Source organism: Suricata suricatta, chromosome 5 (genome assembly GCF_006229205.1).
Source record: "Suricata suricatta isolate VVHF042 chromosome 5, meerkat_22Aug2017_6uvM2_HiC, whole genome shotgun sequence".
NCBI lineage: Eukaryota > Metazoa > Chordata > Mammalia > Carnivora > Herpestidae > Suricata > Suricata suricatta.
In genome coordinates this window covers 117,333,078-117,358,549 of record NC_043704.1, presented here as the reverse complement: position 1 = coordinate 117,358,549, position 25,472 = coordinate 117,333,078, and the positions used below count along the sequence as shown (strand labels likewise).

The following is a 25,472-nucleotide window of genomic DNA, read 5'->3' as shown; positions in this document are numbered from 1 at the left end:
AGTACTTTTCAAAAGGATGGCTTGAAAGAATAAAATCAAATAACCGTTGAGAACAATACAAAAAAGTGAATTTGATAATCCAGTAGTTTCTTATTAAGCCCTTGTAGAGTTTATCTGTACATGCCAGTTACCAGTGTCTTCTAAAAATCATTGTTCAATCCCTAAAGTTAATTCGGTGGAGACTCAGATTTTTAATACCGTATCAGGAACCACCTTTTTCTCAGAACTAATCTCCATGTTTACTATTCGAGCGCTAAAACTAAAAAGCGTTCTATAGTCTCAGTTACTGCTAAAGAGCCAGGGTCCCCTAAAACTTATACCAAAACAAGGCGCTATAGTTCAGCATTTTAGAGTTATTTTTGCACTCGCGGCGTGAATCTGAGCCAAAGTGCCTGTGTGGAGCGCCAGACGGCCCTGGGTCCCCATGGCTACCGCCACAGCAACGCGTCGTGGACCGTAGGGCAGGCCAGGGCCGGGGGACGCCGCGGGGCGGAGTCGGGGGTGGGGGGATGGGTGGGTCTGAAGCACCAGCCCGCTGCTCACTGACGGCGCCGGGAAACTCACTACTCCGAGCAGAAGAAAACGGCTTTAGGGCCGGGCTGTGAGAGCAGGCGGGGAGCAAGGCAAAACTGCCAAACGCTCATCCCCGCTTCTTCGCAGCAGTTAGGGCAGAACTCCCGGCGACACCAGGCCGCGTCGGTTCCCTCTCCATCATACTTTACGTTTAACTTCATTTTTTTCCGTACCCGCTCAGGAAATTTAAGATGCCTCCACAAACAGTAACAGACGCCAAAGATGCAGTCCCCAAAACGTCAGCCAACAACTCATGCCTTGCCCACGTTTTCACCGCAGGCCCGCCCCCGACTGAGCGGTTCGCGGGCCTTAGGAGACGCGCTCTCCCGCCAGGCGTGCTTCGTCCCGCCCCGCCCCCAGGCGCGCGCCCCACCCGTATCAGAGGCGAGAAGCACGTTGCCCCGCCCCCTCGCCTCCGCCTAGCGTGAGGAGTCCGGTGCGTGAGGGGGTGGCAATTTTGCAATTCGTGTTCTTTTATCCCCTCTTACAGGACCGTTTCCATGTTGCCAACTCAACAATCATGAAAGATTAACTGTTAACTAAAAGTCATTTTACCACCAGATCTCGCCAGCTTATCCCTCCTCCAAAAGCTCGAGCTCCGCCCCCACGGAACCGGCCCCCAGAAGCCACCCCCGCGGGCTCGCGCTTACGCTTTCCGGGCGGCGCGCGACGCGCTCGCTCCGCCCCGCCAGCCCCGCCCCCTGGCCCTCTCCCTCTCTGGAGAGCCAGCGAGTACGAATCGGGGCGTGGGGCGTCAGGGACGTGCGGGCACCTCATCCTTCCCACCTTCCTACACTGTTGCTACTTTTCGGTGTGAGACATTCCAGCTTCTCTTCCCCTTGCGTGAGTCCCTCCTTCTCTCTCCTCAGAGACCCCGCTCGCCCTACAGGAAGCCGCCACCGCAGCTCTCGCGCCCCCGAGCTAGCAGTGCGCGTGCGCGCGCGCGGCCGTCGGGTCCCCGCGTTCCCTCCCCCTCCCGCTCCTCTATAACTTGGTTGGCTTGAAGGAGGCGCCGCCGGAGTCGGAGGGCGGGGAGCTCGGAGGAGGGAGCTCGAGAGTTGTGGAGTCTAGTGACTGGAAGAAGTCGCAGCCTGCTGTGGTCGGCTCCTTCCCGCTCCCCGTCTCTCTCTCTTACACACCTACTCCGCCTCCCGCCCCGGCCCGCGATCTCGCTCCTTCTCTCGCCCGGGGGCCCCAGCCGGTCGCTCTCCGGGTTTCGGCGCGGCGGGGGCGCCCACGGGGTGCCCTCGCCCTCCGGGTGCGTGTGGACGGGCGGCGGGCGGGATGTGGCGCCTGGTGCCCCCGAAGCTGGGCCGCCTGTCCCGCTCGCTGAAGCTGGCGGCGCTGGGCAGCCTGTTGGTGCTGATGGTGCTGCACTCGCCGTCGCTGCTCGCCTCCTGGCAGCGCAACGAGCTGGCCGACCGGCGCTTCCTGCAGCTCAATAAGTGCCCGGCGTGCTTCGGCACGAGCTGGTGCCGCCGCTTCCTCAACGGACAGGTGGTGTTCGAGGCGTGGGGCCGCTTGCGCCTGCTGGACTTCCTCAACGTGAAGAACGTCTACTTCGCGCAGTACGGCGAGCCCCGCGAGGGCGGCCGCCGCCGAGTGGTGCTCAAGCGCCTCGGCTCGCAGCGCGAGCTGGCGCAGCTCGACCAGAGCATCTGCAAACGGGCCACCGGCCGACCCCGCTGCGACCTGCTCCAGGCCATGCCCCGCACCGAGTTCGCGCGCCTCAACGGCGACGTGCGGCTGCTCACGCCGGAGGCGGTGGAGGGCTGGTCCGACCTGGTGCACTGCCCCTCGCAGCGCCTGCTCGATCGCCTGGTGCGCCGCTACGCGGAGACCAAGGACTCGGGCAGCTTCCTGCTGCGCAACCTCAAGGACTCGGAGCGCATGCAACTGCTGCTGACCCTGGCCTTCAACCCCGAGCCTCTGGTGCTACAGGTAGGCGCGGAGCCCGGGAGGGGGTCGTCCTGCCGGAAGGGCCGAGCGGACCAACTGGAGTCGGAGAAGTGGCTCCACCCGCGCTTGTTGCCCAGTTTGGACCCAGCCCGGCTGCCCGGCTGGGCCAGCCTGCGGGCGTGGGGAGGGGGCGGCCTTGGGGGACCCTTGGGCGCTGTGTCGGATTGCGGAGGGCGACCTGGCCGGTAGAGAGTCTGCTCCTGGCACCGAGACAGGGGCGCATCTTGGATTTGACTGCGAATCCTTTAAACACCAGGGGGAGCGCGTCTTGTACGTTCCCAAAATGTCTCTCGTGTGAGTTTCCTTCGGCTCTTCTGCCTTTCTGCTTGTATCCGCCGGGGTCTGCGCTTCCACGGCGCAGTCTGTTCAGGAGCCCTGGACCTGTCTTAGTTCTTCTCAAGTGTTTCTGTGCCGCATTTGTTCTCCGCTTCAGTACTCCTTGTGGCTGGTCTAACTTCGGCCGCAAAGTCTTTGGTTTATTCTTTATCTCATTTACCTGGCAGCTAATTTGAGAAACAGCTGGGCAATGGAGACCGTGGTCAGGGATGAGGTTAAATCCATGAGTCGTGCTTTGGGATTAGGAAGGGGAGAAAGTAAAGCATCTTTGGACTTGGACCGGGAGGGTTTGAGGCCGAGACCGACATTTTCATACTGATTCCGTGACCTGCCGTATTCATAAAGTAATTTGGCTGCAGAAAGATGATATGTTAGGTCACAGTGAGAAACAGGGGAAGGAGATTCTTACCTCTGGTCTAGTTGAGTTATTGGCTCTCTCGTGCCTTTATTTTGAAAACAAACGTTACGTTTTAGAGGGAAGTAGGTTGGCATCTTCTTACTGGTGACCGCAAAAACAAAAATAAATAAAAAAGCCAACAACAACTGTTGACCATTGGAGTAGTTACTGAGTTTCTACACATTCCCACCCAGCTTCAGTGCGGTGTCCTTGGATAGTGGCGATTGTTGTGGGGTTGTGGTCCCTCCTATACCTGCAGGAAAGTTACCTTGCTCCTTTTCCATACCTGTTTTCTATTTACCAAATACAAGGTGGGGAGGATGATGACTTAAAATTAATCATAAGTAACTTTGTTATACTTCATTCTCTTTCTTTTGTGCTGAAAATGTCACTAGTGGGGGATGTGGTTCTACAGGATTCTTGGTTTTGTTTTGTGTTGTTTAATCTGAAGTGCATGAATAGGAATGTATGGTATTCATTTATATTTCTTTTCTCAAATTCTCCTCCACCCAGCTTAGCTAAGAGAAACCAGCTTCGTTTAATTAGTTCAGCCAAGCAATTTTAACACGAAATAATACTTTACCTCAAAACTTTAGTGTGGGTCTTCACAAATTTTAAGCTGTCATAGAATGTATGTAACTGGTCACATAGAAAGTACAGATTGTATATTAAACACTGCTCCCTTTAATAGTGAATGGTATATAAAACTTAGAGGGTAAACTTTCCTCCAAGAAATTATTTTATCAAATAATTTCAATAAAAGTAGTCATCCTGTAAAGCTTAAGTCCATGTATATGTATTTGATTTGAAACGTTTTTTTCATTTATCTTTTTTCTTTGAGAAGTCGAAGTTTATATTAGGAAGGAGATGTCTGTATTAGAAGGTTGCTTCAGCAGTGCATTTGCAGATAGTCCGTCAAAATTCAGTAAGGAGCTATCTTAGTACACATTTTCTCACTTGTAATAGTGGGTGCCTATTGAAAGATTTTTATCTGGTAATTATGAGTATTGATGTATTAGAAACAACAAATACGAGGGACTAATATTTTAAGAACATTATATATCCACTTCTTTATAAAAATATCTTGGCATTCAATTCACACTATGGTAAATCTCCTTTATTTGGGAAGCTTTTATGTTTTTTGAATTTTGAAGTTGTCTTGTCATTTTCAGTTTACTTTATAGCTGACATAGCCAAGTGTGCTTGTATCTTGTTTTCCGATTAACTCTTCCCTCAAACTTATTCTTTCTCTATTTTCATCTTTAGTGGTAAACAACTTTAAAAACATCAGTTGTATTCTTGTAATTTAAACTTAGTGACACAGTTGCTCTGATCAGGTGGGTGGGTGATAGATGGGTTATGGGATAGGAGTTTGTTTTTAGTATGTGAGGAATTGTATTTATCAACATTGTTAATTTTGACTTTTGTATGTTGCATTTTAAACTCAGGCAACCTAGTTCTCTATTAAGTGCTTTGAGAAATATAAATTTGAGGTCTTTAATATCAGTCATTCATATTGGTATATTGTTTATTTTTTTTTACATGATGACAAGCAAGTTGAATAAGATTTATTTTTAAATAAGAAATTTTCATAGAAATTATCATATGGGACCCCTTCATCTTTTGGGGAAAAAAGTAGTGAGTTAAGAAGTATGAACAATGTAATTGAGGTTTGATAATGGTATAAAACCACTAAAGTGAAAAGAATCTTAAAATTCTGTGATTAGGTAAAAAAGGTTGTTACTAAGTCAAGTCATTGATGTTTATTACTTTCTGTTAGATAGACAAACAAGTGTAATTTTAGTATTTATATAGTTTCTATAAGACTTAATAGCCATTTATAGTAGTATACAGTATTAATAATAGAAAATTTGGCTATAGATATGTACTTTTTGTTCATGTGTTTTAAAAAATTTTTAAAGATCCAAGCATGTATTTAACAGCATAAAGAGGCACTCACATTTTTTTTTCCAGGAGAGGGAGCTACTTATTGAATTTTTGGACAGCTGGTCACAATTTAGATTTTTCTTATATTGTCCAAAAACTACTTTGGAGAAGAACAAGTATTTTGAACTGACTTCATCAAACTACTCTTAACAAAAGTACCAGTATGGTAAACACGCTTCCAAAATAAATATTTATAGTTCTCCTTTGATAGGTACTAAAGAAAGAACTGAAAAATGTATGTAAATTTAGCCCATTAAAATCGCCTCCTTCGATGTTAAGAAACAGCACATTGAATTTTGTATTATGCCTTCAAAGAAGACGTGGAAGGTACTAAATATCTGTGAGATCTATTATGCTCATATCTTACGTATGTAAGGCTGTATACATTTGTAATGTATGAAACGGTATGAAGGCACAACTCCCTTCTCATTGTTAAATAGTTTTCCTAGCTTTTACAGCAGCTTATCTAGTTCAAAGGAAGATTGCTCAGTCATAGTATTATCATCTTCTAAAAAAATTTTATGAACATAAAAGCAACAAAATGCTAGAACCTTCGGCTTTTACTCTGATACTTTCTTTTATTTTCACAGTTTGACCTTACCAAGAAGTATGTTTTAATTATAAGTATGCCCTAATCCTATGAAAAAAATTGGAGAGAGAGGTATTTAGTTTATTCTATATTGTTAGTAGCATTCTTGGAATATTCGAAAATCAAGATGTTAAAGTGTTTGGCAAGATGTTTCTGTTATTTTATTGGTAAATTTTCTACCAATATTTGTAGTTCCCTATTCTTGAGTTTATAGAAGCTGTGTGTAGGTGTGTGTGAGAGAAAAATGCTGTCTGGATTTTCTGAAGCCCAAACTCTATCTCTGACTTGACCTAGAGATAGTGATGATACTCTTATTTATGGAAATAAAGGAAGCTCATGTTTGTTTAGAATGGCGGAAATGGGAATTTGTTTCACTACATTTGTAGAACTTTGTCCTAAATTTTCTGAATCTTGGTTTTAATAGGAGTTCGTTGATGTTTACAGTATGTAACTGTCCCTTACACTATGGGTTTTTAACTTTTATTTCAGTTCTTGTACATGACTTAATATATACAAAACACATTGTATATTGCCAAATGCCCAGTAAGTACTCAGTAAGTATTAGACATAAAATAAGATAAAAGTAACTTTGTCTAGTGTATTTGATCAGCTGGTTTGAGCTTGTTTGGAATATGGATCACCTTAAAGGTAGTTATTAGACTATAAGCCATTACTTTAAATTAATTTAGTCCATTCCTATATTACAGAATGACTTTTACAGAAAACTGAGTGAACGTTGTTTTGTCCTTAACAAGTCCTTCTTAAAGGAGAAAATATTTTTAATGTGTATTGCCTAATATACAGTTTTTGAAGTGAAAGAGCATGGCCATTTAGCCAACTGTCTTACTTGGGGCAAGTTGATAAGCTTCTTTCGGGACTCGCTTACCTACAAAATGAGACTATTGGAGTAGGTCCTTTTCCTTTTTAGCCCCAGTGTACTTTGTCTCAAACTCTTGATTTGAAAAATTATTCTTTTTCTCCTTCTTTTCTGATCTTGACTTTAACTGGTCATTTTAAACCTCTAAAAGAGGATTGGGGGGTTTGGTGCTTCTTCTCTCCCTGATAAGAGGGTATGAAAAGAAGGCCAGGTTGTAGAGCCCTGTTTCAAGCTTGTCTTCCTCCCAAATTTTACAAACACACCTAAATTAGAACAAATGAAAAAAAAACAAAGTTTGCCTGTAAAGGAAAAAAATACGGAGCTAAATGTAGCCAACTGTCCTGTGGGGCAGTAGCAAAATTTTGAAAGGATGTTCTAGACTGTCTTAGGAGTTTCTTTGCAAGCAAGAGCTTATGGAGAGAGCCACCTACTTCTCTCCCACTAGATACAACTGTGGTAACTGCATCCCCAGATTTAATTTTCAGAGATAGTTCTGACTAAGTAGTTCTAAGTGAGCACTTTTTATCTAATTCATAACCTTAAATCTAGAGGTTTTATTGTTTCTGTATTTTTTAAATCAGAGGTTGCATCCATACTTGATGAAAAACAAAAATAATGAACTAATTCTGTGTACCTCACAGCAACAAAGAGACTTTTATTTTGGAAAGCCCATAGAAACAGGCAGTCACTCTTAGGAAAGCACTACTTCCAGATCAGTGGAGCAAAATTATTTTGCTCCACTGGCCTATTTTCTGAATTTATTCATATCTTCTCACCATTATTAATTCTGAGGTCCTTTCTGTTCTTTTGTCTGATCTTCTGTTTCCCTTCTTATTTCCACTACATGTTTCAGAGCATACATACTCCTCACACGTTCGGGAATAGATAAACTTACTTTTTGAGGATCTGCTTTTTAGACGTGGGTAGTCAGTTTGTTTCTCAGCAGATCATCAGACTGGTTTTTATTTTCTATTTTTCTGGTTTATGGTCTCTGGACTACTTTCTATGTTGCAGTCCTTACTGCTAACTTCACAGAATGCTGACAGGTTTTCTTTCTTAACTTCCCATTCATTACGTATAAAACTTATATGACCTTAGAGTATACACCATGTATCTTCCTTGTACTTACAATAAACTTTATTAGTAAATAATTTTAAATAACTAGTGTAAGATGTGAATGGTTACTCATCCCAGTCATAGATCTTGAAAGGTTTGAAATTATGTAATCAAATATCTAATTTGTATGTCCTTATTAAAATTGATTCTTGGTAGGAAGTTATCTGTGAAATATCTGGAAGCTCTTTGGACTTGTAGCCCTGGATTTAGAGTCAGAAGAACCGGACTTTATTTGTCCATTTAGTAAATAGTCAGTTATGAGATATCTGGATTCAAAGGATCTGTCTAGGCAGCAGGTAGCTTACTATGCAGGAAGTAGGTATATAAATGGATATCAGAATCACCGTAGCATTATAAGCCCTACAAAAAAAAAAAACCGAAAAGGTACCTACACTCTGTCAAATGACTCAGTTAGGGGAGGGACATCTTAATGAATCTTTATAGTATACCAGGGAAGATTTCACAGAGGAGCGTTCTGAAGGATAAATGGGATTTTGCCTGTGGGGGAGGAAAGGTAGGAACCATTGGTGATAGTATTCTCTACTACCTCAAAGCTGTTGAATGATCACTTCAAGTTTTAGAGCCTGGGTTTTTTAATCAGTAAAATAGGAATTATAACAGTTATCTAACAAGACTGTTTTAAAGATTAAAGGAGATAGGATTATTTAGTAAAATACCTAAGATGTCTTTAATTGTAAAGTTTTTTCAGTATGTTACTACTTTGCAATCAATTTTTAGATAGCTGTAGTAGTTGAAAAGTTCATTAGTACATTACGTTGATATCTTAGAAATACACATTTTAATCTTTGACAAACCTTCAAAATGTTACCTTATTTACATATACATGCATCATAAGTGCCTCTGTAGTTGCTTAGACTAAATTTTTTGAATAGTAATAAAAGGAGGGTTAGGAATTTGTCCCATATGAAGTAGAAATTGTAGGAAATAGGGTTTAGATAAAGATTCACAAATAAAAAGCAAATAGTTCATTTGTTCTCTGTAAGTTATTACAGTTTAATAATTCTAAATAGTACAGAAACAAAAGTTAGGTCTGGTCTAATTTCTTAGACTCTGAGGCAGAATTTTAAAAGACCTATCATCATGGGGCACCTCGGTGGTTTAGTCAGTTAAGTTGCTGACTTCAGCTCAGGTCATGATCTTGCGGTTCGTGAGAGCCCCACGTAGGGTCCTGTGCTGACAGCTCAGAGCCTGGAGCCTGTTTTGTATTGTGTGTCCCTCTCTCCTTGCTCCTCCTCTGCTTGTGCTCTTTCTCAAAAATAAACGTTTTAAAGGATTTTAAAAAATGATCTGTCATCCTAGGTAGGTATGTCGCCTTAGGGTCTTCATGTTTTATTTTTCTCATGCACATTTGGAGTTTTAACTGAGGTGAAAAGATCTGGCAAGAATTCTGTGGCATTGCTCAATAGTTCCAGGAATTGATCTATAGTACCCTTAGGATACAATGAAGATGGCAGGCCGGGTCACAGGTTATGCAGCATTTGTGTTCTGGGGCACTAGGTGTGGGCAGCAAACAAAAAACAAGGTAATTTCAGATTTTACATACTCTAAAAATAACAAAGCAGACTCTTGTGATAGAGAATTGGATTGGGGATAGAATAATCTAAATTGGGTGGTCAGAATGAATGACAGGTTAGCTGAGGTATGAATAATGAGAGAAAAAGCCAGTGGTGCAAAGATCTGAGGCAGTGTTTTTGGACAAGAGATATTGCAAATCCAGAGGACTAGGGAGCATGGGAGTAGGAAAGCATGGTAGAATAGAAGATCATAGAGGGAGACAAGGATCATATCCTATACAGACCTGTAACCATGCTTAATGAGTTTAGGATTTTATTTTCAGAGCAATAGGAAGGGCTTGAGTAGGGCTTGGTTTGTGGAGAATGGGTTGTAAGGGGTAAGAGAATCTGAAAAGCTTGTGCACAAATTTGGTGGAAAGCATTGTGGTTTGGATTAAGATTAAGATGTGGTTTGCGATGAAGGGTATAAAGAGTGACAGAACCAATGTATTTGGAGAAGTAGCTCATGTGACTTGCTGATGGAAGTGTGATGGAAAGGGAAAAATAAAGGATATCTCCTGGGGTTTTGGTCTGAGCAACTAACTCGTGAGTGATTTCTTATTATGGAGAAAGCTCAGGCTTTTGGGTAGGGGAACCAGGAGTTTTGCTTTGTCTATATTGAGTTTAAGGCAACAACAGAAATACAAATCTAAAACCAGGCATTAGATGTGACAGAGATATTTGGGGTTGTTGTTGTTGTTGTTGTTGTTGTTGTTGTTGTTTGTTTGGAAGGGTGATGTTAATTTGGCTTATGTTTTAAGGAACCAGGGAAGTAAGTTAGTACTTAACTGTTCTACTTGGCAGACTGTTTAAAAGAAATTAAGTCTTGATGAAGAAAGCAAGGTAGCATTCTTAGGTTAGTGGGTCCAAAAGAAACTTACTATATCCTTTTTTTTCTTTGAAATTTTGTCTTATTGGAAGTCATTGTTTGAGTATGGTGTTTATAGATACATATTTCAATCTAGAAATGTGGATCACACTTTCTGATGGTGACAGGTAAGAAAGCATCAGTTGAAACTAGTAAATTCATACATATTTAAAATATGTGGCCAAGTGGTTTTATTTTTTTGTTTGTTTTGGTAGGGAGCGTGTATTTCTTCATCTTAGACGACTAATTTCTTTTTTTTTTTTTTTAACCTAGATAGCTCTTCTATCATGGAGAAATTGAAGGGGAAAACGTAGCTTTTAGAAAACAATAAATTAGACGACTAATTTCTATTAAACTTATATAAAATTTTTATTGACGCATTTTGACATTAGTTTCCAATTTTGGACATGATATACAGTGAAATAACATAACCTTGGTATTATAAAGGCATTGCTTAATATTGTTGGAATTTGAGGTGGGTGGAAGATGGCATTCAGAAAATTATTTAGGGGCGCCTGGGTGGCTCAGTCAATAAAGCATCCAACTGTTGATTTTAACTCAGGTAATTAATGATCTCATGGTTCATGGGTTGGATCCCTGCATTAGGCTCTCCATTGGGCTCTCTGCTGAGATCCTGGAGCCTGCTTAGGGTCCTCTCTCTCCCTCTCACTCTGCTCTTCCCCCCTCCCCTACACACACACACTCTTTTTCTCTCTCTCTCAAAATAAGTAAATAAAAGCTTAAAAAAAACAAGGGTATTTAATGAAGTAAATGGAACAATTCTTAACTTGAAAATCTTGAGATTATTAAGATTCTACAGTATTTACAATAGATTTTGGCCACTATTTGGCAGTATAAATTAAGAACCTAAAGTCTCACAGAAATTACAGCAAAAATTAGGTAACCATTAAATCATCCCAGTAATTTTACTATGTTCCCCATCCAGACAGTTCACAAAACTGTGAACACATTAGTCTGTCACCAGTACAGTTGACTAATCTCTCTGAACAGCTGTTATAACATGCATTACTACAATGGGGTTTTGTTCAGATTTGGGCTTTTAAAAATAATTTGAAACTTAAATCTTTTACCATTTTCTATTCTTTTGGTAACATTTGTTTTCTATAGGCATACCCAAGTTTAAATTTGTGTGTGCCAAAATGCCAATTCTGTAGAAAACCTATAGCCAGATTTTACATTGTATGTTTTAATAATTTTTTTTTCAAGTCAGCTTCTTTTTACTAGGAATTTTCTTCTTTACAAAATGAATCTTAAATACATCTCTTCTTTAGGTGAACTGCAAATTTATATTCCTTTTAATGGAATGTTGTGAGGTAGGAAATGTCATTAAAGTATTTTATTTCTTGTATTAAAGGAAGTATAATCTTTTAAATTTAGTATGCAAACCCTACTTTTGGCATGTAAAGAGAAAAAAAATAATCATAAGTGCTAGAGTTGACTTTATTTTAATCTGTTTATTTGTATGTTATGTCTTTTTAAAATGACTGTTCTGACAGAATAGAATAGAATGACCTTAGTAATCTGGTAGGACAGTGGTTAAAGGGTATTGTGATTTGGTAAAACCTTGTGTTTTTCTGTTTAATTGTGAAAACTTTGTGTGTGTGTGTGTGTGTGTGTGTGTGTGTGTGTGTGTTTTAATTTAGTTGTGAGAGACAGAGACAGCAGGAGCAGGAGAGGGTCAGAGAGACAGGGGGTCACAGAATCTGAAGACAGGCTCCAGGCTCTGAGTTATCTGTCTGTACAGATCCCAGCGCAGGGCTCAAACCCACGAACTGTGAGACAATGACCTGAGCTGAAGTCAAACACTTAACTGACTGAACCACCCAGGCACCCCAAAGTTTTGTTTTTTTTTAAGACTATCATGTCACAGGATGTTTGTTAATTACAGTATGTTCAATCTTTCTGAATCTTAAGACTTTTTCCCCCCCAGTTGTTTGGAGGTTTTTTCCCCAAAGCATATAGACCATGTTGAGGAGTTTGTATTTTATTCTCTAAGTCCCAACATGATGTGATCTCTTCCTCCCTCTTCAGACTATTACCTGAAGCCATTTCCTCCACATTTATTTTTTTCTGAAGGTGATTTGGTCTTTGTTTAGTTCTGAGAATGGTTTCTGGCTGTACGTTGTGCCCAGAACATTCTGACTGTCCCTCCTCAGTCTGCCTAATATTATTAGGCATTATTAGGTCATTCTTAGATCTCAGCCTAAGTAGCACTTCCTTAGAGAGGCTGCCTTTTTCCACACAATCTGAAATCGGTCTTTAATCTTTCTCAGCTACTCTGCTTCATAATTTGTAACAAATTCTGTAGTTTATAATTTATGTGTATTTAATAACCATCCTCCCAACTCGGGCTGAAAAAACTTCCTGAAAATAGGGACTATGTTTTATTTACAGCTGTTTACCTAGCATTTCATGATGGTGTTAGGCTAGATCTAGAATTTTTTAATATAGAATTTATATTCTCTTCATTCCACACTGACTCTATTAACTCTTTTACTCCAGCTGCTGATAGTAGTCAGTGGAATGTGAGTTAACCTACAGTCCCTTACCTGCAATTCCAGTTTAAAAACCTGTAGAAAATAGGTTTTGTCAAAGTAAATACACACACACACACACACACACACACACACACGACAGCATCCCAGACTCTCCATAATAGGAGTATGTAATATATGCACTGTTACCTTTCCAAAATTTGGAAACATGTGAAACAGGAGGATATTGGATTGAGAAGTTGGATCAGCCTGACTTTAGGCAAATCACTTAAACTCTGTTAATAAGATTGAACTAGGTTTACAACTCACATACATTCCAACTCTAGAATTCTTATTCACATCTTTATAAATCACATAAACTATCATGATGTCTGATTTTGGTCAATAAATAGATGATAGATTACTTCAGCATTTAGAATTTATATTGTGGTGCTTAATGATTGTAAATGAAAAATGAATTACAATGCTGAATTTTTGTGTATATATGTTAGCAAGGTTTAATCTTTTGTGTGCTTTTAGTGTCTGTGGATGCTCTATACATTTTTCATTAAGACTTCTTAAAGTTTGGTGACTAATTTATATATTTCATTGTAAATTAGAAACAACTAGAGGATAGTGACAATGCCCTTCTAATTTGATAGTTCTTGACTATATTTGGAAGATGTTCATTATTCCCAGATGCCTTTCAGTAAGTGATATGGAAATAAGCGTAACTCTTGACGAATATCTGGACTTCTTATTTAGCAGATTTATTTAGGAAGTATAAAATAAATAGGAAAAATAAAATGTTTTACTAAGCATTTCTTTATAAAGTAGTATTAAATCTGCACAGTATGCTTTATACTATTTTTCTTTTGGTCCTTGGATTGCCTTGATGAATATATTTGGTGGTACAAATATTATTCCAGTTTTACAGAGGAATAGGCTAAAGCTCTAAGAAGTTTTGACTTTACCACAGTCACTGTTAGTGAGATGCAGAGTGAAGGTAGACCTTAAAGCTAGGCTTGTGATTTCAAGGCTATTATTCTACTTGTATTTTATATTGTGTCTTAAATATACAAATTTTATAAAATGTTATATGCCATAAATAGTATAAGATATCTACATTTTCTGATTTTAATATCAACTATGTACACTTTATGTCACCTTATCAGTCATATGTGTCTTAATACTTAAAGTTTCCATTTTTAATTTTTACATTGCTAATAATAGTCCTAGAAGTTTTCTTTGGGTACTCACCAACTTAATTTAAAAAGAAAATACAATAATGGGAAAGGATAGTTTTGTAACTATTTTGTGCCTTTGTGCATTTTTAAACTAATATTTAGTTTTTAAAACTTTACATATTACACTTTGATGTACTGATGAAAAACCGTGAACAGTTAATTGGAGCACGTCTAGTCCAGTTAGAATTTAAACCCGTTCTAAGTTTAAAGCCTCCTTCCTTCAGCTGAAAAGTATTTGTACATATTTTATCAACTGTAAGTAACTCATTAAAATACATTTCATGCCCAGTTACCTTAAACTGTGTGTCTGTTGTTCGAGGCAATTTGAAAATCTGATTTTAAGATTTATTTTAAAATAAAAACTCTGAACCTAAGCAGTAAACTTCTTATTTTAGCTGCTGTGGGGTTTTTTTGTTTTGTTTGTTTGTTGTTTGTTTGTTTTTGTCCTGTGGGACTTTGAGAATCAGAAAGTAAAAAGTTGTGTTTGTCATTGCTTGATACATTTAACAAGTCCACACTGTACCATCTTAAAATTTTGTCTCTCAAACTCTGTTTGACCATGGAAATGTGGTGCTAAGCTAGAATTGTTTTAAATAAAAATTATATTTTGGCTTCCTTTGAGCATTTTCTTTATACTATAGTGTGGTCAATAGAATTCTTTTCTCATTAATGAAATCTGATTATTTTGATTATACAATGAAAAAATTCTGTCATCTGAACTACTGGTGTGAATTCATTTATTAAGGTTCTTCCAAAAGATTAGATAGCAAGCTCTGTGAAAGAATTGTAGTGCTCTTCTTAAAATGAGGCATAACAGGATTTCAGTTAACATTGTCAAAAATCACTGTATGAATATAAAATTGCTCAATGTGACATTTGTTCATATATTTTATCCTCTTCTATGAGGGCCTTGGGTAATGAAGTGTATATTTGACTGTGTTTGCCAGTTGGAAAGTCTCCAAAAACAAGGAGGCATTTGTACATGTGCAGATGTTGGCAGGGTTCCCTTTTCTCCTGTTGTCAAAGACCATTTTATTTTCACAAAGATATGTTTGTATCTGTTTTACAGTATGGCATGTGAATAATATACCAATAGTGTATGGAAAAAAATTTTTGTTTTACTTTTTGCAGGACAAAACTATATAATCTCATGTTTACCAATTTTTAGTGCTTTCCTTTTTTTTTTTTTTTATATCAGGGACTTTGTACACGAATACTTCTGGGAAACAGTTAAATCTTTTGTAATCATTGTGTAAATTTTCAAGGTCATGGAGGTGTTTTGAAATTGAGAGAAAAAGTTGAAAATAACACATGGTTAGCAAACCGGTTTTTGCAGTTCACTTTGGACATGAGTAGTCTGTCACTTTTCTCAGTATCCAAATGAAATAAAACATTCTCAGATACAAGATGAGAAAGGTGCTTCCCTCGAATTGCTAACGAACCAGTAGATGTTGCATCTGAATTAAAATTGAATCAATTCATTTACTATATTTAAAGATTCATACTATCATATCTATAACTTATATAATTTAGTGTTTTATCACAAACTGTAGATACTAAAACTTACAAAGAACAAGTACAGTTACTGTTCATTAATAGTTATAGTCGAAAGGAGGCACAAAAGAAAATAGATACTTACGGATGAAGTTTAGATCTAAGAACCTTTTGCTTTAAAGTTGACAAAAACTTTAATGTTAAAGATATTATTGAATTTTTTCATGTTTATGAAAGTTCAGGGCTAATATTACTTCTTCTCATAATTATGAGTCCAAGAAGAAAAGCCTTAGTTCCAGCTCCTTAAATGTGCGTAGATTGTTCAATTATTAGCAATAGAAGTAAGTTATATTTATATTCTGCAGTGTTTTGCTTTGTTTCCCCTGTAGCGTTTTTATAAAGATCATCTTATTATTTTTTCCCCAATTTAAGGAAAGGTGCTAGGCTGAATGAATGGCACATAACACGTACTTCTCTAGTCATGTTATCTTCCAAGGAATTGTTTAAAACGTTACTTCCCATCCTTCTACACTACAATGCTCATTTTTGTAGTTGGGCATTTTAGCACTGGAAAGTATCTTAGATAATGCCTGACTTTTGAGTTGAGAGTTACTTGTTCATCAAAATGGAAGACTTGTTTTAGCAAGTGAATTTTCCCAGTGATTACAAAATCCATTAGAAAACTGTGCTAAGATTAGGAGAAAAAATAATTTCGAAGTTGAGCTAAAGATGAACAGAAAATACAGTGGCAGAAGAAGAAGAAATGACTAACGTGGGACTAACAGTGCCTGGGGTAGAGGTTGCATCAGTAGGATACCATACTGCTCTTTACCAACCTTGGGGTATAGGGTAAGAGACACTTCTGTGGATCCTTTGCTAAATTCTACCCCTGCCTGCTTGTGGACTAGGTATAGCCTCTATTAAATGCTCTCTGAGAACCTACACCACTAATTAATAACTAAAATTTATTATATTTAAAATTACTTGCTTGCTGTCTTCTCTTCTAAAATTTTTATTTTAGAGGCTCTGTTTAGTTCATTCACTTTTCTTGCCAACACAGCAGTGTGTGGTGCCTGGTAAATGTTTGCTGGCTAATAGGCCTGCAGTGCTGTTCATTCAAAAGAAAGGATGGTTGACTGTACTTAAACAGGTTAGAAAAATAAAGGAAAATGTAAATACTTATAGATTTGGTAATAAGCTAGATGGCTTATGTTTTGTTGATCAATTTGGTTCTGAAATTTTGGTAAGACTTACTCTGTTTTAGCTTTATAATGTAAAGTTACCTATTTTAAAAGATTTTTATGTCTATAGTACTGTTGTGAATTAGAAATCAACTTTCTCTCTCTTCAATTCCTGTATAGAATAAGAAATCCCAGGTGCATGCCTAGTAACAGTCTCTGCTAAGAGGATCGCGGGGGGGGGGGGGGGGTAGACCTAGGATATCTTCCACAGAATCTTTTATAATATGAAGATAATTCTTTTGTAGAGTTTTCCATCTGATGAAGGTTGGCCATTTGCAAAGTATCTTGGAGCTTGTGGAAGAATGGTGGCTGTAAATTATGTTGGAGAAGAACTGTGGAGTTACTTTAATGCACCATGGGAAAAACGAGTTGACCTCGCTTGGCAATTAATGGAAATAGCAGAGCAGCTTACAAACAATGACTTTGAATTTGCACTCTACCTCCTGGACGTCAGCTTTGACAATTTTGCAGTTGGTCCTAGAGATGGGAAGGTAATCATTGTGGATGCTGAAAATGTTTTGGTTGCTGACAAAAGGTTAATTAGACAAAGTAAGTATATAAATTTTAGATTTATTTTTTGTACACATTTTTTCTATGTCAAAATAAAGTTTATATTTATATGAAACAAACCGTTAGTTTCCTTCTTAGATGGCAGCCTTGCCTCTTTGTTTTATTTGACCAGTGTCAGTAAACACATACTAGCTTATTATACTTTTAGTCACAGTTTCTCCATATTTAGTAAAGTATACCTTTGTTCAAATGGACATAGGTATACTGTGCGTGCCCGTGTGTGTTTTTCATACAGTCTGCTACATTCTGTGCTTCAGGAATATAATGCAAAATTAAGTTTTTATATAATTACTACCAGAGTAAACATGGATGTCTTCTTTTTCTGTGGGATCTCTTACAGAGATGCTCTGTGTTCCATTGTTCTGTGAGGTTCCTACAGTGATTTTTTTTTCTTTTAACTATTAGATAATTTCTAGCACTGCAGGTCCCTAACTTACCTCATCTTACCCAAAACTTTTCTCAATTTATTTCTGAACTGTACATAGGGTAGGTGGGCAGACTATCTGAAGTGTTTTGAAACTTAAATGCCACAGGAATTTTAATGTGTCAGAGATAAAGTCTGTAACTCTGTAATTAATCTTAGTATAAGAAATTGAAAGATTATAACTCTATGGTGAATGTCTTATATTTTCAGTCCCCTCCTCTCCTGTCCTATGAGGATTTTTTGATGAACTCAGACCAAAAATGTGTGGCACCTGGGGAATGCAGTGAAAGTAACAAAAATTTATTAGTTTGACACTTAGGTTTTTGCATGATCTTGTCTTGATCCTCTTAAATACTTGATTTTCCCCAGTACCTTGTTCTGATTCCATACTCACCAAACTACTTTCTGATTATATCTTGACTTGCTACCACAGGGAGTAGGATAAAGCTAGAGAGCTTTATTCCCCACTTCTTCCTACATTGGTGAGTGTTGCAGTGGATTCCACAATGCTTTCCTTTTTTAAAGTGTACAGTTAAGGGGTGCCTAGGTAGTTCAGTTGGTTAAGCATCCGACTTCTGCTCAGCTCATGATCTCGCAGTTTGTGAGTTCGAGCCCCAGGTCAGGATCTGTGCTGAAAGCTCAGAGTCTGTAGCCTGCTTTGGATTCTCTGTCTGCTTCTCTCTTCCCTTCCCCAGCTCGCACTCGCTCGCTCACTCTGTCTCTTTCTCTCTCTCAAAAATAAACAAACATTAAATTTAAAAATAAAAGTGTGGAATTCAGGGTTTTTAGTATGTTCACAAATTTGTGAAACTTACCTAAACTTTTAAAATTTTCATTTCAGTGTTAGTAAAAATAATTTCTTGTTATTTTTTTATGGAGACATTCTTGGAATACATGTCACAGTATTATACCAAATAATTCCTAATCCTGGATGAATACAGCTACCCAATACACTGTATTCATACAGTGAGCATTGCTCTGATGCTACTGTAGCTCTGGCCACTTCTTTTGAAATGTCTCATTGTAGGGCTGTTTAATTTTTTTTTTTTAATATTTATTGTTGAGAGAGAGACAGAGCATGAGCTGAGGAGGGGCAGAAAGAGGGAGACACGGAAACCGAAACAGGCTCCAGTCTCAGCTGTCAGCACAGAGCCCGATGAAGGGCTCAAACTCACAAACCCTAAGATCATGACCTGAGCTGAAGTTGGATGCTTAACCAACTGAGCCACCCAGGCCAAGGCTGTTTTTAAATATCTACTTTGCAAAATGTTAGATTTATTTATTCACTCTCTTTTCTGAACTCTTTCTGGGCAATGATCTATATTTTATCTTTCACGGAGACACTGATGTTTTGCTGTGGCAACTCCCTCAGTGCACTTCCCTTTATTATCTGAACTAGTAAAAACAATACACATTCATTTCTCTGTTTCAGAGTAGATCGTTTTCTGAGAACTTGTTGCATTGGTTATATTCAACTTCCTACTCCCTTCTCAAAATCCAATTTCTCTTCCCTCCGCGTAAACAAATACATCTAAGACTTTTCCACATTCCCACTTTTTTTTTTAGCTGTTTTTAAAAATATTGCTTAGGGGCACCTGGGTGGCTCAGTTGGTTGAGCATCCGACTTCGGCTCAGGTCATGATCTCGCAGCTTGTGAGTTCCAGCCCCACATTGGCCTCTGTGCTGACAGCTCAGAGCCTGGAGTCTGCTTCCGATTCTGTGTCACCCTCTCTCTCTGCCCCTCTCCTGCTCATGATCTGTCTCTCTTCTCTCTCTCAAAAATAAATAAATGTTTAAAAAAAATTTTTTTTAATAAATAAAAGTATTGCTTACTCTTTCTGTTTCTACTCCGTCAGCCTCCATCCATACCTCCACTCATTAGAACCTAACTTAAAATCCTTTATAACCAATAGCAACCACCTAATTGCCAAATTCATGAAGTGACTGATATGTAACAACTTCTGAAATTCATCCCATCTTTGGTTTCCTTCTACTCACATAGTTTCTTTCTCAAAACATAAAGCTGATCTTCTCACTCTTTCACTTAATGTTTTTAATGACTTCCCATTGTTCTTTAGGTAAAATTCAAACTCTTACTTAAATATCAACACTAAAAAAATCCTATTAAAAAATAAGCTGAAGACCTGAATAAGCATTTTTCCAGAGATGTGCAGGTGGCCAACAGACATCTGAAAAGATGTTCAACATCATTAATCATAAGGGAAACACAAGTCAGAACTACAATGAGGTATCACCTCACAGCAGTCAGAATACCTAGTAACAAAAAGAGAAGTAGTAATAAGTGTTGATGAGGATGTGGAGAAAAGGAAACCATCGTGGACTATTGGTGGAAATGTAAATTTGTGCAACCACTGTGGAAGATAATATGGAGGTTCCTTAGAAAGTTAAAAATAGAAATACCATATGACCCAGTAAATTCTACTACTGGGTGTTTTCTAAAGAAAACAAAAACAGTAATTTGCAAACATGTATGCATCCCTATGGTTATTATAGCACTATTTACAATAACCAAGATATGGAAGCAACTTAAGGTGAATGGATAAAGAGGAAGTGGGTGTGTGTGTGTGTGTGTGTGATGGATTATTACCCATAAAGAAGGATGAGATCTTGTCATTTACAAGATAGACTAGAAGGCATTACACTACATGAAATAAGTCAGGAAGAGAGAGACAAATACCATGATTTCACTTATGTGGAATACAAAAAGAAACAAAATAAAACCAGGCTTTTATATACAGAGAACAAGCTGATGGTTGTCAGAGGGGATATGGGCAGAATTGATAAAGGGGATTAAGAGACACAAACTTTAAGTCACAAGGATGAAAAGTACAGCATACGGAATATAGTCAATAATATTATAAATACATGGTGACAGTTGGTGACCACATATCATAGTGAGCTTTGGATAATATATAGAATAGTCAACATGTTTTATACCTGAAACTAATAAAAGATTTTATGTTACTTCTACTTCAGTTTAAAAAATAAATGTCAGAGCTTAAGGTGAACCAAGATTTTATTTAAATTTTGTAACATATTTGTAAATGTTTCAAGTAAAAGACTGAATAATGTTCTATGTGTACAAAAGAAACATTAAAGAGACAGAAAAAATAAAACTTCTTACCAGGGCCTAATGTATCCCTTTTAATATTCCTCTGTCTACTGCCCTTGATGGTTCAGCTACAGTGGCCTTTTGGTTTCCTGAATGAACCATTTTCCTTCTGGGCTTTCCCCTAATGCAGTGACCTCTGCCTAAAATGCTTCACCTCTCTTCCCTATATAGCTAGCTACTTGTCCTTTGAAGCTTAGCTTAAATGTTACACTTGACCACCATGTCTAATGGAAGGGAGGGTTGTTTCTTTCATGAACCTTTCTACTGTCAAAAATGTTTGTTTCCTTCATAGCATTTTCCACTATTTATGATAATGTTTATTTGACGTTCATTTCACATTCTTGATTGTAAGCCAGGGAGGGCAGGAACCATCTATTCTTTTGTTTACGATTATTATACCCTCGCTGCCATAGAGTAGACATCCAAATAATGATTTGCTGAATGAGTTTTTTTCACTAATTTCTTCTCTGCCAACCCCTTAAGTCCCAAAGTTCTGCCCTGTCTTTGTTTCTTTCTTTGGTTTCAACACACTTTCCAATATAATTCAGCTCTTCTTTTGGCTCCGTCGAGCATTCGTAGGTTGATGTATATGTGAACTGTACCTCTGACTTCAAAGTACGAAGTTTCAAGTTTCAAGTCTGTTTCTAATTGCTTATATGATATGCCTATCTGAATACCTCATAGGTACTTTATATTTATTCTCTCTATATAAAATGTTTACCCTATTATGTAAATACTATTGACTTTGTCATCTATTTAGAACCTTCAGCTTTACTCAAGTTTACCTGTTAATTTTTGTCTCCTATGCTTCTACAATGTGGCTTTTTTTCCTGGACTATTAGTTGTTCTTGTCATCTTAGTCCCTCCCGTCTTCCCTCTGGAGTTATTTTATATTTCTTTTAAGTTTATTTATTTATTTTGAGAGTGAGAAAGAGAGAGAACCCCAAGCAGGCTCCATACTGTCAGCACAGAGCCCAGTGCCAGGCTCAGACTCACGAATTGTGAGATTATGACCTAAGCCAAAATCAGGAGTCCAACACTGAACCCACTGAGCCACTCATGAGCCCCCATAATTAACTTTCTATAAAAGAAATCATGTTCAAGACCACACAAGGTTCAACCTATTTCTCTAGCTTCGTCTATACCTTCTCTCCAGGTAGCCGTCTCATACTCTAGCCTCCGTGACCTTCTTGTCGCCTGAATCATCTGGAACAATCCCTTAAGTCCATGTCTTTGCACTTACTATACTGGGCCTAGACTACTATTTTCACTCCTTCCTTTTCAGACTTGCTTATTGTTTAAGACCTAAATCAGATATTCTCTGTGCAGCCTTCTCCAGCCCCAGGCGGAAGTGCTGCTTCCTCTGAACTGTTGTAGCACTGTGTCCTACTTCTCTGTGTGGCACTTTCTGTTTCTGGTGGAAAGTTTCTATCCAGACTGAAGCCTTAAGTAGGAGGGAACTTATCTGATCTTTCAGCCTGATATTGGCTAACTCCCAATAAATGTTTATTTAATACATTTAAATGTTTAAATTTTAATACAATTGTAGCAACAAGTACTGCTGTATTAATTAGTGAAGTGTATTTTGGGAAGCAATAAAAACTTTTTTAAAAATTATTTTTCTCTTTTCTGCTTTTTCCCCTTTCACAGATAAACCTGAAAATTGGGATGTATGGTATGAAAGCAAATTTGATGACTGTGATAAGGAGGCTTGCTTATCATTTTCAAAAGAAATTCTTTGTGCTCGTGCAACTGTGGACCACAATTATTATGCTGTTTGTCAGAACCTCTTATCCAGACATGCCACCTGGCGTGGTACTTCTGGAGGACTCCTTCATGATCCACCAAGTGAAATTGCCAAAGATGGCCGACTAGAGGCCTTGCTGGATGAGTGTGCCAACCCAAAGAAGCGCTATGGCAGATTCCAAGCTGCAAAAGAACTGCGTGAATATCTAGCACAATTAAGTAACAATGTGAGGTAGTTTATGGTGAACTTGCCTTTACTCCATTTAAATAGCACTGGCTAAAACTAAACCACCAAAAACTATATGGAAAAATGAAATTTGGAAGTAACATTCAGAAGATGATAAATTTGCACTGATAAATCTTAAGTTAACATCAAAATAAGACATTACTTCAAAAATTACATGACGCTTCTGCGAATAAGTTTGTTCTTACACTTTGGAGACTTGAGCTGTCATTGACTGCTTTGCTCCCCTGAATGCCTGAGTGGATTAATGAATATTCTGAAGCTATTGGAAATGAGTCTGATAGTTACATTGGCTTGTGTATCAAAGGGTACTTGGTATTTGACTTAGTTTGCATTACTGTCATGATTTTGTGAATCTCTTGCATTTACTTTGAATGTCAAGTTAGATTGGCCTGTTTTATAGGCCGCTTTTTCCGTCTGATGTGTATGTGTCCTTCCCCATTTTTATGTTTTTTTACTAAGTTTTACATATTCAGGTTACTCTAGGTGTTTATTTAAAATTGAATTAGTTTTTGTTCAGTGCTATGCAGTACACGTTTACTGTTAGAGCAAGATTCCCAGGTTTACTGTTTTTTCAGAGCTGAATATTTTATTGTGTAAATACTTTTCTCTCCACATTCTGTGGTTTCACCATTGCATGAAGTCATTTAAGATTATTTAACAGTTACATCCCTCTATGCCTATAAGTGTACACTAAACACGAAGTTTGGCATATGTTGCAAAATGTCATCTTGTCCTTTAAAAGGCTTCAAGAAGAGTATACTAGCAATCTACACCTTAATGTTAATTTTGATTGAGAAAAAAAAAAACACAGTATTTTTCAAATGCTAACTAGTCCAAGATAGTAATGCATATGCCAAAGAAATGTTAGATCTAGTATCATGGTTAGATTTTAAAATCGGTCACCTACTACTTCTTGTCACACTTTTAATAATAGAACTCTGTCACTGTTACATTCAAATCTCCCTGGTTCTAGTTATTCTTTTATGTTCAGAAGTTAAGCTACTGCTTCCAAGCATATGTGACTTAAAGATACCCTACCTTATATTCATTGGTAGTTTCACAGACATTAACATGGTAGTCATCATTTTAATTTAATTGGGCATCATAACATTATTTATTGATGGACTAGCAATTTTTATTGAAAAGCCTAGTATAGCCAGTCTGCCCAACTTGGTCTCCATTAAAATATCAAATTTAAGTATGTGGATAAAAAATTAACGTGAAATTTGTGGGCTATTTTAAAAAGTTACAATATACAAATTGACTCTCACTGACATAGGTGATCTTTTTTTATTGTTGTTTAGAATTATTGCTTTAGCTTACAGCAAAGTTTGGTGTAGTATACAGTATTTAGTCCTAGACTGACCTTATTCTAAATCAGAAAGTGATTAAAATATGCACAACCAAAGCCAAGTTTTTCTTTTGTTTTTCATTTATTCGGCAACTATTTATTGACCATCCACTCTGTGCCAGGCACATTACTAGCTGCTACACACTGTCTGAACATGACATATGGTTAAGTAACTTTACAATGATTATCAAATACTTTAGTGTAGGTATTTAAGTTGAAAAAGCCTTGAGTCAGGATGGTGCATTTATGTTACGTTACTGCTGTGATAGAAATTCTGCTAATACCGTCTATAACTGGGTTGCTACAAAAAAGCATGAAGAAATCAATAATGTTAACTCCAGTATAAAAACCGGGAGAAGGGTAAGGTCTCTCCATTATAAAATAGATTTCATTATGTTAATTTTTATACATCCATATGTTACAGATATCAACTAGCCCTCAAAGAAACATTTCAGTGCTAGAAATTTTACTAAGCTGACTTTTTACAACTTTGGAAAACTTTTGAGGGGAGCAGGTTAAATTATTTGACAAACATCCGCCACTTACTCAGAATTTCAAGTACACATTTTCAAAACAGAGCACCTCTTATATATGATAAGTATTCATTACAAACTTTAGAATGCCAGTCACAGAGGATTGTTTTTATGTAGCTTAGCAAACGTTTATCTTACTTTGGAAAAGTGGTTGTGATTGCAGAACAGGAAGTGAGAATACACTGCCAGCAGTGATTGCTACTGGAGGTAGTTGTTAATAACTATCATTTCCCCCATGAGATTATGTGGAAAGATTGAGAAGAAGACAGTAAAAGAATTAGGAATTTTAAATTACAGGGAAAAATATGTATGTGAAAAGCAATAAGTATTTTGTTCACTTTGCTATCAAGATGTTCACTATCAAATATTTATTATACAGCAGCAATTTATATTTTTAATCATTGCCCATTAATAGACACAGTAAAATATTTTTGAATCAGACATTTGGGGTTTGTATGTGCATTAAAATTGTCTTTTGTACTGTAAGTTACTGTTTGATTTGAATATTTTATCAGAACTGTCTCCCTGTGCCTTTATAATATAAAGTTGTTTCTACAACTTTTAATGATCTTAATAAAGAATACTTTAAGAATCACACTTTTCAGACTATCTCTTAACTTCAAATATCCAAACCTTTTTTTAATGGAAAGTGAGGTTGTGTAAGTAAGTTATTTTTTTCCTCTTGCATGTATATTTTTTCCTCTTGCATGATAACATTTTCAGAAACTACTTGGATATAAACTGGACTTAAAGTT

At 37.9% G+C, this 25,472-nt stretch overlaps 1 protein-coding gene across 1 annotated transcript; it reads left to right on the top strand.

Annotated features, from left to right (window-relative positions):
• The first annotated feature begins 1,283 nt into the window (after window positions 1-1,283).
• DIPK2A (divergent protein kinase domain 2A) lies at window positions 1,284-25,472 on the top strand. Its single transcript, XM_029940099.1, has 3 exons — window positions 1,284-2,514; window positions 16,959-17,262; window positions 22,491-25,472. The coding sequence occupies exons 1-3, from the start codon at window positions 1,858-1,860 to the stop codon at window positions 22,820-22,822; spliced, it is 1,293 nt and encodes a 430-aa protein (XP_029795959.1). The 5' UTR covers window positions 1,284-1,857; the 3' UTR covers window positions 22,823-25,472.